Source organism: Typopeltis vanoorti, chromosome 4, assembly GCF_054136105.1.
Source record: "Typopeltis vanoorti isolate ZY-2024b chromosome 4, IOZ_Tvanoo_1.0, whole genome shotgun sequence".
Lineage (NCBI taxonomy): Eukaryota > Metazoa > Arthropoda > Arachnida > Uropygi > Thelyphonidae > Typopeltis > Typopeltis vanoorti.
Window position 1 is genome coordinate 85,026,740 of NC_143552.1, and position 18,524 is coordinate 85,045,263.

At 34.2% G+C, this 18,524-nt stretch overlaps 1 protein-coding gene across 1 annotated transcript in view; it reads right to left on the reverse strand.

Moving 5' to 3' along the window:
• The window catches only part of LOC150107468 (NAD(P) transhydrogenase, mitochondrial-like), a 326,339-nt gene that overhangs the window by 66,461 nt on the left and 241,354 nt on the right, over nt 1-18,524 (reverse strand). Inside the window, exon 8 of the mRNA XM_090391890.1 lies at nt 7,540-7,809. Coding sequence (XP_090248016.1) covers nt 7,540-7,809 — 270 coding nt within the window. The remainder of the gene's footprint in view (nt 1-7,539; nt 7,810-18,524) is intronic.

Genomic DNA, 18,524 nt, shown 5'->3' on the forward strand with positions numbered 1-18,524 from the left:
TTCACCAATATCCCATTAATCGACACAGTCAATTCATTATATGAAGATTACCCTCCAGATATCGCGAGGAAATTTGAATATGTCATCTACTCGGGTTATTTCAGTTGGAAAAACAAAATCTACAAACAAATTGAAGGTACTGCCATTGGTAGCCCTCTGTCTTCACTTTTGGCAAACTACTATTTGAAACAATTCGAAGATACTATGTTCTCATCCATTCATCCTCAACCATCTCTTTGGTACCGTTACGTCGATGACGTTTTTGCTGCTTGGCCACACACTGAAGATGAACTTTCCACTTTTCTACAATGGATAAATAACCTTCACCCACACATCCAATTCACTATGGAAAAAGAAAACTCTGGTACCTTACCATTTTTGGACATCCTCCTTACTAGAACGTCTTCTGGTACCTTATCTACAAGCATCTTTCGAAAATCCACTTTTACTGGCAGACACATTCACAAAAAGTCTGTGCACCACATGTCTCAAAAATTCGGCATTCTTAAATCTCTAATTCATAGTGCACATAAAGTTTGCTCTTCCCCAATAATCTTACAACAAGAACTTTCCATCATTAAAAAGTTAATAGAATCAAATGATTACAACTCCAATCAAATCCAACAGATACTTGACTCTTATGTTCCAATACCTACAGTTTCTTCAACAGTCCACAGAGTTCCTATTCCGTACATTCCAGGAATCTCAGAACCTATAGGTAGAATTCTGAAAAAGTATCAACTGATTCCAACATATATTGATATCAACAAAATTTCTTCTTTATTACCTACTACAAAGGATAAACTCTCTTCTCTATCTTTGGCTGGCATTTACGAAATACCTTGCGAATGTGATGTCTCTTATTTTGGACAAACTGGCCATTCTTTGGAAAAAAGACTAAAAGAACATCAATATTATATTGATTATAACAAACCTCTGAAGTCTGGTCTGGCACAGCACAGTATTGACTCTACTCATATTGTCCATAAAGCAGTTCTCCTCCATAGATGCAGATTCAAATATGAACGCTTATTCAAAGAAAGTTGTGAACCTATCTTACACCGACCGAATTTAAATAGACATGACTGTATGTCTCTCTCAAAGATCTGGGAGACTTTTATCTAATGTAAAAAACCATTTATCTTAATAGATTAAATTTGTTATTTCTATTATTTCCTAGCACACGGCAACAATTGTATTTTAATAGGTGATCCACTGAATCTTTGCCTGTATTCCATTCCTATTACTGTTACAGACACTGAAGATGTACTATTATTTTTAGTACGAAATATCTATCTTTTTACTAATTAAAGATTTCACTGTGATTTTTATGTGTTACTTTATTATTTAATAAGATTTAATTAGTATTAAAATTACAGGAGCTGAATTAATTTTTTAAAATAATTAGATTACATAATTATTAATATATCATCATCAAATTCCTGCCATGTACCCTCAAGAGATGTACAGGATATAATAATACTACATGAAAAACATTACATCATTACTAACTTCCTATCTACAATTTTCCTCCAAATCAGTCTGTTACTTGTCAAGACTCCAACATTATCAGATCTTATATTTCTGTCATCTAAGGCACTTTGTACAGTATCAATCCACCTACATCTTGGTCTTCCTCTGGGTCGTTTTCCTGCCAACAAATTAGAGAACACTTGTTTTGTTAATCTTTCCTCGCCCATTCTGTTTAAGTGACCACATCACCTGAGATTTGCTCTGCTAAAGCATTCCAGGATATTGACAATGTGAAGTTCTTTCCTAATATCCTCGTTTTTAATATGATATTGCCATTGATGCCATCTGTTCATGCCTATAATCTTTCTTAGGACTCTCATATCTGAGGGTCTCTAGTCTTTGGTCAGATGTTTTACTTCTGACCCAGCTCTCGGATCCATAAGTTAAAACTGGTTTGAACACTGTCTTGTATATAGCTAATTTAGTGTTCCGCATAATTTCTCTCTTATTCCATATCAATTTATTCAATTGACTTCCTACCATACCAGCTTTGATGATTCTGTTGTCTATTTCCATATTTAATTTACCATCTTCACTAAAAATCGTGCCTAAGTAGCTGAAATGTTTCACTTGTTCCACAGGTTCTCCATTCATAACACAGTTGACATTTTCAATGATTCTGTCTATTTTCATTGTCTTTGTCTTTTTATTGCTGACCTTCATACCATATCTATTACAACAGCTATTCAATTTAGTCAGAGAATCTTGCAGACTTGTAGCAGATTTATTTAGAAGTATAACATCATCTGCATAAAGCAAAGAGCTGACATTAACATCTCCAATTTTGATATCATGTTTAATACCACTTTCCTTCATAATGTGATCCATATAGATAATGAAGAACAGAGGGGATAATGTACATCCTTGTCTCACACAAGATTTAACATTAAACCATCTTCCTGTACTTCCTTCAATTCTAACTGCTGACTTACAACTCAAATAAAGACTAAGTATATTGCTTGATATAATGCCCCATTGACACCATATAACTGCAGCGTATTGAATAGCTTCTCTCTTGGCACCTTGTCATATGCCTTTTCCAGATCGACAAAACTTAAATACAGATCTTTGTTATATTCCCATGCTTTTTCGACTATTTGTCGTAAAGTGAAGATCTGATCCTGACAGCCTCTATTTGGCCTGAATCCAGCTTGTTCTTCACCAAGCTTTTCTTCCACAATTCTTCTCAACCGTTTCTCAAGTATACTTGCATACCTCTGTAACTGTCACATTCAGTTTTATTTCCCTTTTTATATATGAGTACTATGAGAGCTCTACTCCAATCATCGGGAATTTGTCCCTCTGTCCAGGCTTTCTGAACTATGCAGTGCAGCCACTGTACGACTCTTATACCACCATACTTCAGCATTTCTGGTAGAATATCATCTACTCCTGCTGCCTTTCCACATTTTAAGCCTTTAATGGCTTTTTCTACTTCAAGTATGGATATGTATTCCTGACTGCATGCCTGGTCAGTGTTTTTTACCACTGTGCTGTCATCACTGCTTGTTTCATTTAGTAGTTTTTCAAAGTAATTACTCCATACTTCAAGGATATCTTTTTCTCCCATTTTCATGTCACCTTTATCATCTCTAACTCCTTTTACAGCACTCTTTCCTCCATTTCTAAGCTTCTACAACAACCTGCAGAATATTTTGCCAACTTCTTGATATTTATTTTCTATATTCTTGCCAAAGTCCTCCCATGACTTTTGTTTAGCTAGTTTTACACAGTGTTTCGCTTTCTTACATTTGTCTCTGTATTCTCTAAGAGCAAAAGCTGACTTATTTGCCAGGAACTTTTGATGTGCTTTCTTCTTTTCCGTCACTGCCTCTTTAACTTCCTGTGTCCACCATGGAGTTCTGATTTTTCTATCCTTGCAGAATACCTCACCACATGCCTCTGTGGCTGAATCAATCAGGGTTTTCTTCAAGGCTTGCCACTGAATCACCAAGGTTTGGTTCATGTTCTCAAACTCTTTCATTTTTTATTTAATCTTTGTGTATTTTAGTCTACAGTTCACATCTGAGAGCTGCTCAACTTTTATTCACTTTAAAACTTTCTTACATGTTATTCTTTTCAATATGAAATTCAATTTCATCCTGCTCAAGACTAAATAGTGATCACTTCCAATTTCAAATCCTCTGTACCCTCTTTTGTCCTGCATCAGGGAGAAAACATCACTATCAACAATAACATAGCCAATGAGACTTTTCTTATTCCTTGCCTCTTCTCTCCATGTGAATTTGTGCATATTTTTATGTTGGAACATGGTGTTAGTAATAACCAGTCCGTATCCTGAGCAGAAATCCAACAGGTATTTGCCATTATTATAAGCTTTGCTCTTTTCTCCAAATTTTCCAAAAATATTTTTGTATGTCTGATGATCATTTCCTACTCTGCTATTTAGATCCCCAACAAGGACCAACTTTTCCTTTTTCATTGTGTCAGTTGCTCTTTCTAAAGCATGAAAAAATTCCTCCACTTCTACTTTAGTAGAACATTCTGTGGGTACAAAATAAGTCTCATTGTCGAATTCCCCATTCTGATATTAGCCCACATCACTCCACTTGAGATTGCCTGCCATTCAAGAAGATTAACCTCGTATTTTGTGTTGAATACTATAGCTGCTGCTTTTTTTCCTTGATTTTCATTGCCTGAATATAACATTTTGTATTTATTGCTCAGAAAGAGCTCACCTGTTTTGGTTTCTTTTGTTTCAGTCACGCTATTATGTCGATCTGGTACTTATCTAATTCCTCAGCTAGCTCCATTTCTTTGCCATTCAGGCTTCTTATGTTAATAGTACCGATCTTTAACTCTGGTGATGTTGAGTCAGGGTGTGCTTTCAGATTTGTTCCAGTAGCTGTCTTTTCGCTGTTCACCCTGGTTCCCTGGCAAAAACAAGGGGGGCCTTGTTTAACCGGGCGACGCCCCAGTCGGCATGAAATTTTGTCATGTTGTACCATCATTTTATATTTTGGTATAAGCCAATAAGAATACAATTTGTTTGGCTAAATCCCAAATTTCCAGCCCATCCTCGTTTGTTCAGTATCCATTGAGATACCCAACAGAGTGCACCACGTTTACAAATGAGGATTGGCCATTAGGTCAGAAGCCCTGGTCGGTTCTCTGCATTCCTTTAAAGGCTATGTGGAGGTCTCCTCTCAGTTATACAGCTTTGACCCTTAAGCACCCCTGTAGACAAAGATAACTGTGGAAATTATACAAATTACAAAGAATTTAATACATTTTTCAATAAAAGATTTAGAAATATATCAACCAATCTACTCTCAGAAGAACAAAGTAGTTTTAGATGAAAGATTATATATGAATAATATTTATGTCTTAAAAGAGATAAATTTAATTTGGAAGCATTTTTTATCTTTATAGATTATGGGAAAGCATTTGATAAAACACACAGAAAATTATGGTGTATAAGGAAAACATAAGAATATCAATTATATTTAGTACAAGCCACACAAAGTTTATATAAAGACTCAAAAATGGTTACAATTAGGTAATAAGTTAATGGACACAAAGATGTAGTTTGTCTCCAACTCTATTACACACACACACATATAAAGGGCATTTTAAATTAAAGTATCTGTATTCAGAGTAATCTCTAGAGATAACCAGTAGATACCCTCAAATTTGGTGGTTACCCTACCCAGGCTGTGGGGAAGAGATTTTGACCAAAAAAATTTCTTTATGTGACCACAAGGAGAAATATGGCATTGTGAATGAGAAAAAATAGTGAATTTTGCATACCACACAAGCTGTAAACTGGCATAAATAAAGGAGCAATAGTGATTCTAGAGTTATTCAACTTGTGCAATAGGTCTATTTTGCCTGAACGTGCCTTGCTTGTCAAGTGTTTCTGTAGGAATGGGGAAAATGCTGCAGCAGTACTTTGCGACTACAGATTCCTAAAGACTTTGCAAAAAAAAAATGCTCAATGACACTAAATCAGTGCGATGCATGACTCATCGATTTGAAGATAGGAAGTTTGACAGTCCAACTAGGAAGCTGGCATAAATCTGAAATTCCACAAATGACTGAAGATGCTGCAATGGCACTTGTCAAGCAGTGAAATGAGAATGCTTTATGCACTGCATAGCACATGCCATAACAATACATTGTTATGGCATGTGCTATATATATTAGATTTGCCATATACAATGGCATGGAGACTTTGTGTAAAGTGTTGCAGCCACATTCAAGAGTTAAGTGGGAAATGCCAGTACCTGAGAAATGTTTGAAGTAACATTTCTGACATCCACAGAGGTGGATAAAGATGGCCTTGGAACATCCCCTGAAGTGATGAAGCACGTTTTCATGTTTGTGGAACATTAAAACACTCAAAACTGCCAGTATGGGATACAGAGAATCACAGTGCATTTCAATAATTCCCTTACATTCACTAAAGGTCATAGTATGGATAGTATTTACAGCAAAGTTCATTATCAGGATGTTTTTCTTCAAAAAAATCAATCAAACTGGACCTGTGACCTGCACAGTCATAGCTATGTGTTACTGGCACATGTTGAGCAGTTTCATCATCCCACAACTGCAGCAAAGAGGGTGTGCCTGAACACAACGGTGTTGATGCAAGATGGAGGACCTCTCTACATAGGACATGATGTTCAATGATTATTGCATCAATATTTCACTCATTTCTCTATGAAATGGCCGCCATATTCACCAGACCTTAACCCCTGCGACTTTTGTCTTTAGTGTAACCTCAAAAGTGTGGTGTATTGGAACAAAGTTCTTCCCCTGGCAGATTTAGACAATGTTGTATGGCAATATCAGCTATTGTCCTGCACAAAGGCCAACACATTGAACATCACCTCCATTGATGATCGGAATCTCTTGAAAGCTCCTTGCAGCATGTCATCTCTATGTGATGCTTTTTGTATCACATAATTTTATGAAATGAGAAAATAAACATCACCAAATAAGTTCATTTATCACTGACTAGGAATCATTTAACAATCACATGCTATTTGGTTCACATTAATATAATTTTCTTCCTTTCACACTACCACATTTCCTCTAGCAGTCATTTTTTTAACTAATTTTTTTATTGTCAAAATCTCTTCCCCAAGATATAGTTAGGGTACCCACTAAGTTTGGTTTTCTACTGGTTCTTACTACAGACTGATCTGAACAGTGATACTTAAATTTGAAACACCACACGTGTGCATGCACACACGCGTGAGCACCCACAGATTTTCAGAATTTTGTTAAAAAGATTTTAATTAGCCAAATATCATTTAATTAATAAACAGTTTTTAAATAACAGAAAAAGAACTGAGATGCATTTTAGCCATATTTATTTATACAGGGTGACCCAAAGTCATGAAGAGATTTAAAATTATTGCAGATAATCACAGAATTGCACGATTTTGGTTCATTGTTGGGTTGTGAACTTTTCCGTTATTAATTTTTTTTTTTTTTTTTCTTCCAGGTATTCTCAGGAACATTTCAGAAATTAATCATGGAAAAGTTCACAACCCAACAATGAACCAAAATCGTGCAATTCTGTAATTATCTGCAATAATTTCACAAATATTTGTAATTAATTATTCATCATGTTTTCCACATCTGACAGTTCCCAAATTCTTCCTGTGGGGCTTACCATAAGGAAAAGGTGTTTTCACATACACCTTTGAACATCAGAACAAGTCCCAGATAATCCAACAGCTGAAGGAGAGCATTTGCACAGAAATTAGGGTGATGCAGCCAGAAATATTAACAGCTGTCATGGAACATGCAATAGAAAGGGCCCATCTTTGTGAGGGTAAAAATGGGAGACATTTGTGTGATATAGTTTTTCGTAACTATATAAAAAAAACTTCCAGGTTCTGTATTTCATTATAACAAAAAAAAAAGAATAAAATTAATTAATAAATAAAATATTTGTTATATGCTTAAATGCCTCCGGGACTTATGAGTCACTGTACTGCATGTTGGCTGAAAATAATTTAACAACTAATTTACCTGGAATTGTAAAAAGATAATTGTATTCAGGTGGATCACTTGGCCTTCGAAACATATCCAGCATACGCTTTGTTACTAAAAATCCTCCACAGATATTTATTGTTGATATAAATGCTGCTGCAGCTGCTAGAAATTGTGGGGTTGAAGAAGGATATATTCCACCTCCCATCATTAAGAGGCCACCAACAGCAGTAATACCAGATATGGCATTGGTAACAGACATCAGAGGAGAATGAAGAGCTGGAGTTACACCCCAAACAGTGTGATATCCTACAATTCAATAAAATGTGTTAAGAATAAAATCAGTTGTAAAATATGCAACAGATTCTAAACAAAACAAATGTAATTTCTATTCACTGATTGTTTATAGGTGTGCAAACCTAGTAGGTGTAATTTTCAAATTTTAACACTTAATAAATTTCCTTGTTATTAATTAAATGTAATTTCTTTCAAAGATCTTAAAAGTAATAAAAAATCATAATACAAATACTATAATCCAATAAATAAATGCAGTGATTACATTATTTAGCAGTGCTTTTGTGAAAGTAACAGCTCATTTTAGTAAATAAATTTTATTATTAAAAGACCAGAAGATAAATGATAAAATATACAAAGAGCCAACAAGTTTCACTAGCCACTGTCTAGCATTTTCAAGGCTGAACGTGTGAAAACAAATGCATTGAGTTACATTTCAAACATACACTTTAGTAATAAAATATAATATAATATAATATATAATAAAATAGTAATAATTTCAAACATACACTTTAGTAATAAACATACACTTTACTAAAGTGTATGTTTGAAATGTAACTCAATGCATTTGTTTTCACACCAGTTCAGCCTGGAAAATGCTAGACAGTGGCTAGTGAAACTTGTTGGCTCTTTGTATATTTTATCATTTATCTTCTGGTCTTTTAATAATAAAAGTTATTTATTTTAATACATCAGACCAAATATGTACAATTTAAGCTCATTTTAGTCTTTTTCTATTCAATCTAGGTTTCTATAACAGTAAACAAATCTGGATAATTCACATAAAGAAATGACCATTATATTTCAGTTTCTGGATGTGAAGCATTCTGTATTTGTCACAAGGCCGTATTCATGGGTGTGCGAACTGTGCGGTGGCACAGGGCCCCCAAAGCGCAAAAAATTGAAAAAAGACAACCAATTAATTTTTTTCAATTATTATATAAATTAATATTGTAATTATTATATAAAAAATATTCTTATATAGAAAATATATGTATATAATTTTACAACCACCAGTGTGGGGACACCTGTAATCCCCATCGGGCGCGTCCCCTGGTGGCGGATCGGGGAATGCTCGTCATAGGTTACTATGAAGGGTAGGAGGGAAATAAAATACCTCCCGCAGACCAAAAGAATAGCACTTCCCTCATAGGCCGGTCTGGGGGCCTCGAAGGTGGCAGCCCCACCACCAGACTCGGGTACTGAAGGCTAATCCCCTGCACACCTTAAAATTTCACTCATTAAAAGAAATAACAAAGAGATAGCCGAACTGCCTAAATGGTTAACGACAAAGCGAGGAAAAAGGTACATGAGATATGGAACATGGAACATTAAAAGTCTACATGGAAAAGAAAACGAATTAATTGATGAATTTAAAAAATCAAGATTGGATTTGCTAGCAGTCACAGAAACAAAAAAGAAAGGTCAAGGTTGCCAGAAAATGAAAGATCGGTATATACTTTTTCTATTCAGGGGTAAACCCAAGAGAATGGGGAAAACAAGGGGTAGCTTGCATAATTAAACCAGATCTCAAAGAATATATTACTAAATGGCAACTAATAAACGAAAGGTTGTTGACAATCACTATAGATTTTAAATCAGACAACCAAGAATTCACTGTAACCCAAACGATAATGCCAATAAAGAAATTAAAGATGAATTCTTCGAACTCTTACAAAAAACAATTGAAGAAGTTCAAGGGCATATCATACTACTAGGAGACCTTAATGGCCGGGTAGGGAATCAAGTAGATGAAGAAACGAAACAAGTGTTGGGATCACAAGGAGAAATAACCCGGAATAATAATGGAGAAAGAATAATAAATCTTTGCCTTACAAATAATTTAGTGATAGCGAATACTATGTTCAAGCATAAAGAAATTCATAAGTTTACCACGGAAGAGCCCAATAGAAACGAAAAATCTATAATCGACTACGCCATCATAAGCAGATTGTACTGGAAGTATACAAAAAATGCAAGAGTCTACAGAGGTCCTGAAATAGGCAGTGACCACTACTTACTAGTATTGGAAACAATCCATAAAATAAAAGTTGAAAAATGTAGAAAAAGTAGCAATGAAATAAATGTTAAGATAAAGAACTACAAACTAAAGAAAGAAGAAACAGTCATTGAGTATAAAAGTAAAATAGAAGAGAAGATGAAAGAAGTAGAAAAAGAGATATATGAAGACCGAGATGTAGAAAACCTATGGTACAGGTTCAAAACACTTCTTCTAGAAACAAGCAAAGAAATTTGTGGTGTATCATTAAATAATAAACAGAAGAAACATAAAACACCCTGGTGGACTGAAGAACTAAAAGAAGAACTTAAAAAGAAAAAGCAATTATGGAAGAGATATATAACATCAAAGCTGCAGGCTGATAGAGAACTATACAACAACCAAAGAAATAAAGTTAAAACCTTAGTGAAAGCAGAGAAAAGAAAATGCTAGGAAGACTTCGGACATACTTTAGAACAAAATTTTAAAGGAAACCAAAAACTCTTCTATAATGTTTTAAGAAGAATGAGATCAGAGAAAGAATGCCCCATAAAGTTTATCAAAAATAAGGATGGAAAGTTACTCACAAATTCCGAAGACATCATGGAAAGATGGAAACAGTACTTTCAAGAATTGTTGGAAGATGCAGGACATGGAAAAAATAGAACCCTAAGAGCAAGACACACAAGCAAAATAGAAGATCAGAGTGAAGAAATTCATGCAAATGAACTGTTAGCAGCAATAAATAAAATAAAAATAGGCAAATCAGCAGGCCATGACCAAATAAATGTATTTGGTCATGGTAAAGAATTTAGGAACGAAAGCCATAAAATTTCTTTTACACCTATTCAATGTTGTATGGAAAAAGAAAATTATTCCCAAAGACTGGAAAGTAGCTATAATAATCCCTATATTTAAAAAAGGAGACAACCGCAAATGTGAAACCATAGAGGAATTTCGCTTTTAAGCGTTCCAGGAAAATTATATACCCGCATTTCAGAAGGGAGGCTTAGGAATCAAATAGAGGACACGCTGGATGAAATGCAATATGGCTTTCGAAAAAATAGAAGCACACAGAATCTTATCTTCAGTCTTAGACAAATATCAGAGAAAACATTTGAATATGGAAAAGAACTACATTCATGTTTTATAGATTTTGAAAAATCTATAATAAATAAATCTATTATAGATTTTCAATCTATAATAGATTTATTTATTTTCTAATATAATCTATTTTAGATATATTTTATTTATCAGATAAGTAATTTTGTTTTAATTTATTAACTTATTTTATAATTAAATCTATCGTATTTAATTCTAGAGTATGACTAGTCATGAGAGAGATTATTATGTAAGAAAATACCCAAGTGGGCATGAAAAACGAAAGCGAAAACAAGAAAAATGAAGTACGTCAAAGAAATTCACTGTTTAAATTTATGAAGTTGAACTCATATATTTGTTCAGATATATTAGTTGATAACGGGAGTTCTGAAATAACTACAAACAGTTCTTCAGCTTCAACATTAATTAATAATGAGAGTTCTGAAATACTCAAAGGAAGCAGAGAACATGAGGCGTTTGGTCAAACAATGAGTAGTGAAGATCCTAAAACTGAGACACCAGAGGAAGGTGAACTATTTACTATTGATGATCCAGCAACACAGCCAAAATTTTGAAGAATGCAACACTAACACAAATTGTACAATGTGGTCCACCATCTGAAAATGATTTTCCAAAAGATAACAACAAGAGGTGTTTTTCCACAGCTCACTATATTAGGACAATTGCAAATGGAAAGAAGCAAAACAGAAGATGGCTTGTATATTCAAACTCTTCCAACTCTATTTTTTGTTTTTGTTGCAAATTATTTTCTTCTGATGATTTTTTTTTTATCTAATAATGGCTTTTCTGACTGGTGACATTAAGTGAAAGATTAAAGTCGCATGAACGAAATCCAGTGCACATGAAATGCATGTATTCATGGACACAAATGGAATCTTCTTCTTCTTCTTCTATGCGTTATTCCCGCTTCCTATGCAGGGTCCGCGTGTTACTTAGATGCGACTTCTTGTTAGTACTACTCCCAACTGACACGTCGCCTGGTCTGCCGCTGAGGGGGAATATATTTTTGGCTGTAGAGACGTATGTTCACGAGGCCGGTTTGCCTGTATGAGGGATGAAAAACGCCAGATAAACTGGCGGAAAAAACCCTACTGACCGCGCCCAAGACCGGCTAACTTGGCTATGCCTGAGGAAGATCCTCAAATTCCTCACGTCTACAACGGGAATCGAACCTGGGACACTCCTTCCCCAGGCATATGGTTGCGAAGCGCAAAGCCACTAGGCTAACCGCGCGGTGTCATGGACACAAATGGAATGCAATTTAAAAAATCACAATACAATTGATCAGGCAAATCAAAATGTCATAAAATTTGAAGCAGAACAGTTAAGAAATGTTTTAAGTTGAGAGGCTTATACGCTGGTTAAACATGATAACTAATATTTAAGGAATTGACAGCGTATACTAGAAATATAAATTAAATAAACTTTAATATATACTTTCCGATATTTCGGCAAACGTCATTTGCTGTCTCATTTGCTGTTATTAGTACTTGTGTGCACGTGTCTTTGTATTAAGTTCCCAAGAAGATGGCAACGTGACGTTTGCCGAAATATCGGAAAGTATATATTAAAGTTTATTTAATTTATATTTCTAGTATACGCTGTCAATTCCTTAAATATTAATTATCATTAAAATGTTTTAAGATGAATAGTAGCAGCAATTCTTTATTTATCTGAACATAATTTAGCTTTTAGAGGTAATTTTGATACTTCGTACACAGCCCATAATGGTAATTTTTTTGGAATCATAGAATTAATTGCAGAATTTGATCCACTTTTAAAAGATCATTTAATGTGATGTTCGGAAAAAAAAATTATAAGTGACAAAATTCTTATCTATCACCTATTGTGCAAAATGAATTAATTATTGATATGGGAAACCAAAATTTAACAAACTATTGTAAATATGATACGACAAGCAAAGTACTATTCAATAATTCTCAATTGTACTCCTGATGTTAGTCATCAGGAGCAAATTTCAGTAATTTTTAGATTTTTTAATATATATTTGAAGCAAATATTGAAATTCATGAACACTTTTTTACATTTTTAACAACTAATGACACTACTGGTAAAAGGTATATATGAAAATATAAAATCACTTTTGAATAAATTAAATCTTAAATTGTCAGATTGTAGAGGGCAAGGGTATGATAACGGAACGAATATGAAAGGAGTATATAAGGGAATCCGTGCTTACATTTTAAATGAAAACGAAAAGGCGTTTTATACTTCTTGATCCTGTCATAATTTAAATTTGATTTTAGAGGATGTCGCAAAATCATCAATTATAGCAATAAAATTTTTTAATGTTATACAAAAAATATATACATTATTTGTTCCTCAACTTCACGTTGGGACATATTAAAGAAATTTGTTAAACAATTAACTCCAAAACCGTAATGTGATACAAGATGAGAATGTAGAATAGAATCACTTAGAGCTGTACGTTTTCAAATTCCAGAATTTTTAAATGCACTAAAAGAATTATTTAAAACTGCATCAGATAATACTATCAAAGTAGAAGTGGTTTCAATATATGAACAAATAGATTCACACTAAGCCTTGTAATTTGGTTTGAGATTTTGTCAAAAGTTAATTTAGTAAATAAAGTATTACAAAATGCAAAAATTCCCATAGACATAGCAACTAAGCATATTAAAGAGTTTGTACAGTACTTTGAAGAGCAGAGAATATCAGGATTTGATAGCTGTTTTGAGATTGCTAAAGAACTGTCAAATCTATTAGAAATAGAAATTAAATTTAAAGAAAGTTGAGTACTTCGAAGAAAAGTATTTTTTGATTATGAAATGCCTGATGAATCACACATAGGTGATAACAAAGATAATTACAGGATAAATTTCATTTTTTGTAATTTTAGATACTGCTCTACAATATGTCAAAAAAATATTTGAATTGTATGAAATTCACCAAAAATCATTTGGATTTCTTTATGATATGAAATTAATAAGAAAAATGACAGAAAATGAATTAAAATTTTGTTGAAAACAGCTGTTTCAAAAATTAAATACAGATATTGATGAATCTGAATTTTACAATGAATTAATCATTTTTAGCAATATTGTTCCAGAAGACGCACCCATTAATATTTTAAAATTAATAATTGCAAATAATTTGTTGGATATTTATCCAAATATTACTATGACATTTAAAATATTATTGAACAGTCCAGTTACGGTCGCATCAGCAAAAATGTCATTTTCCAATTTAAATTAATAAAAACCTATTTGCGATCGTCTAATGTCTCAATAATGTTTGTCGTCCCTGGCAATAATATCTATACAGCATGAAATTGCAAAAAAATTGAATTTTGATAGCGTTATAAATTATTTTATTGATAAGCGTATTAGGTTAAATAAAATGAGAATGGGGAACTGGACAATGAGACTTATTTGTGCCTATGGTCCCACAGAAGGTTCTACTAAGGTAGAAGTGGAGGAATTTTTTGAGGCTTTAGAAAAAGCAACTGACACAATGAAAAAGAAAAAGTTGGTCCTTGTTGGGGATCTAAATATTAGAGTAGGAAATGATTGTGAGACATACAAAAATATTTTGGGAAAATTTGGAGAAAAGAGCAAAGCTAATAATAATGGCAAATATCTGTTGGATTTCTGCTCAGGACATGGACTGGTTATTACTAACACCATGTTCCAACATAAAAATGTGCACAAATTCACATGGAGAGAAGAGGCAAGAAATAAGAAAAGTCTCATTGACTATGTTATTGTTGATAGTGATGTTTTCTCCCTGGTGCAGGACACCAGAGTGTACAGAGGATTTGAAATTGGAAGCGATAACTATTCAGTCTTGAGCAGGATAAAATTGAATTTCATATCGAAAAGAATAACATGTAAGAAAGTTTAAATGTGAATAAAAGTTGAGCAGCTCTCAGATGTGAACTGTAGCCTAAAATACACAAAGGTTATTGAAGAAAAAATGAAAGAGTTTGAGAACAGGAATCAAACCTTGGAGATTCGGTGGCAAGCCTTGAAGAAAGCCCTGATTGATTCAGCTAGAGAGGCATATGGTGAAGTTGTCTGCAAGGATAGAAAAATTAGAACTCCATGGCAGACACAGGAAGTTAATGAGGCAGTGAAGGAAAAGAAGAAAGTATATCAAAAGTTCCTGGTAAATAAGTCAGCTTGTGCTCTTAGAGAATACAGAGACAAATGTAAGAAAACTAAACAGTGTGTAAAACTAGCTAAACAAAAGTCACGGGAGGACTTTGGCAAGAATATAGAAAATAAATATCATGAAGGTGGCAAAATATTCTGCAGGTTGTTGAAGAAGCTTAGAAATGGAGGAAAGAGTGCTGTAAAAGGAGTTAGAGATGATAAAGGTGACATGAAAACGGGAGAAAAAGATATCCTTGAAGTATGGAGTAATTACTTTGAAAAACTACTAAATGAAACAAGCAGTGATGACAGCACAGTGGTAAAAAACACTGACCAGGCATGCAGTCAGGAATACATATCCATACCTGAAGTAGAAAAAGCCATCAAAGGCTTGAAATGTGGAAAGGCAGCAGGAGTAGATGATATTCGACCAGAAATGCTGAAGTATGGTGGTATAAGTCTTACAGTGGCTGCACTGCATAGTTCAGAAAGCCTGGACAGAGGGACGAATTCCCGATGATTGGAGTTGAGCTCTCATAGTACCCATATATAAAAAGGGAAATAAAACTGAATGTAAGAATTACAGAGGTATTTCCCTACTGAGTGTTCCTGGCAAGATCTATGCAAGTATACTTGAGAAATGGTTGAGAAGAATTGTGGAAGAAAAGCTTGGTGAAGAACAAGCTGGATTCAGGCCAAATAGAGACTGTCAGGATCAGATCTTCACTTTACGACAAATAGGCGAGAAAGCATGGGAATATAACAAAGATTTGTATTTAAGTTTTGTCGATTTGGAAAAGGCATATGACAAGGTGCCAAGAGAGAAGCTATTCAATATGCTACAGTTATATGGTGTCAGTGGGGCATTATATCAAGCAGTACTTAGTCTTTATTTGAGTTGTAAGTCAGCAGTTAGAATTGAAGGAAGTACAGGAAGATGGTTTTATGTAAAATCTGGGGTGAGACAAGGATGTACATTATCCCCTTTGTTAATCATTATCTATATGGATCACATTATGAAGGAAAGTGGTATTAAACATGATATAAAAATTGGGGATGTTTTCATCAGCTCTTTGCTTTATGCAGATGATGTTATACTTCTAAATAAATCTGTTACAAGTCTGCAAGATTCTGTGACTAAATTGAATAACTGTTGTAATAGATGTGGTATGAAGGTCAGCAATAAAAAGACAAAGACAATGAAAATAGGCAGAATCATTGAAAATGTCATCAGTGTTGTGAATGGAGAACCTGTGGACAAGTAAAACATTTCATCTACTTAGGCACAATTTTTAGTGAAGATGGTAAATTGAATATAGAAATAGACAACAGAATCAGCAAAGCTGGTATGGTGGGAAGTGAATAATCAAGTGAATAAATTGATATGGAATAAGAGAGAAATTAGTCGGAACACTAAATTAGCTGTATACAAGACAGTGTTCAAACTAGTTTTACTTATGGATCTGAGAGCTGGGTCAGAAGTAAAACACTTGACCAAAGACTAGAAACCGCAGATATGAGAGTCCTGAGAAAGATTAGAGGCGTGAACAGATGGCATCAATGGCAATATCATATTAAAAACACGAATATAAGGAAAGAACTTGACATTGTCAACATCCAGGAATGTGTTAGCAGAGCTAATCTCAGGTGGTATGGTCACTTAAACAGAATGGGCGAAGAAAGAATAGCAAAACAAGTGTTCTCTGCCAGGTTGGCAGCAAAACGACCCAGAGAAAGACCAAGACATAGGTGGATCGATATGGTACAAAGTGCCTTAGAGGATAGAAATATAAGATCTGATAATGTTGGAGTCTTGACAAGTAACATACTGATTTGGAGGAAAATTGTAGATAGGAAGTTAGTAATGATGTAATTTTTTTTCATGTAGTACTATCATATTCTCTACATCCCTTGAGAGTACATGCAGGAATTTGATGATGATGATGATGATGATATTAAGATTTGTTATTAAATCTTATAAGTTGTTATACACATATTTCATTATTTATAGTAAAAATGGATATTTTTTTCAGATTTTTATATTATTATTAATACAGGGTGTCCCAAAATTCACGCAAGAAGTAATTTTGATAGAAAACACAGGTTTTTAATTAAAAATTGTAATTTCTTATTGATTCATAAAGTATACAGTATAGGGTTAGACATGGAATAGCATATCGAATAAATGGCCTCCACGGTTTTGCTGGCACATACGCACTCTTTTGTTGAAATTTTCCATGACCGTTTTGCATAAATGTGGCTGAATTTCGTTGATACAGCGCTCAATTGCCTCCTTCAAGGCGTGGGTGGTCGTGGGCTTGTTGGCATAAACCTTAGACTTCAAAAAACTCCAACGGCGTTAAGTCACATGATCTGGCCAGCCAATTCTGATCACCAAAACGGGAAATTACACGACCAGGAAATGACTCATGCAGTAATTGAATTGTTTCTCGGGCTGTATGGCATGTGGCACCGTATTGTTGAAACCATGTCGTCCATATCTTGCAATTTAGGCACAAAAAACTGGATTATCATGTCGCGATAGCAAGCACCATTAACTGTTATTGCCTTACCAGCTGCATTTTCGAAGACGAATGGACCAATGATGCCTCCAGCCCAAAATCCGTACCAAACAGTGACACGTCGTGGATGCATTTGTTTCTCAACAATCACTCGTGGATTTTCTGAACCCCAAATGTGACAATTTTGTCGATTAACGAAGCCATCAAGATGAAAATGAGCCTCATCGCTGAAGATGATTTTGTTCGAAAAATAAGTATCCACTTGTTGTTGTTCCATAATCCATTCAACGAACTCTCTTCGCTGTGTGTGGTCAGTAGGCTTCAGTTCTTGAGTCAATTGAACTTTGTAAGCATAAAGATGCAAATCTTTTGTGAGAATATGCTGTAGGGAGCTTCTCAAAATGCCCAATTCAAGACCACGGTGCCGAAGTGATGTTCCTGGACTCTCAGCACGAACTACTTCGATGTTTCCTGTTGAACGACTTGTTGAAGGACGGCCAGAGTGTACAAGATCACTAATTGATCCAGTTTCCTTGAATTTTTTAATTAATCTTTTCACAGTTGATGAAGTTAAATCACTATTCCGACCATATTTTGTATGAAAATTGCGAACTGTAGCTGCCAAACCTTCATTATTTTTAAAAAATTGCTCAACAATGAAAATGCGTTGTTCTTTCGTGTAGCGCTCCATTTTTAATAACCCTGAACTGTCAGCTGTCTTTTTTTTCTCGTTGGCAACACTTTACCACACAAATGGTGCTAAATTTAAATCTTGCATGAATTTTGGGACACCCTGTATTATTAAATAAATCATTGTTCTGGCGTATTTATACGATGTGTATTTACATAATAAAATAACATATCATGTACAAACACATTTATTTTTTAACTAATTTTTTCCGTTTACTTAAATTGATGTCAAAGAGCATACTTGTTTATTCATGTGTATAA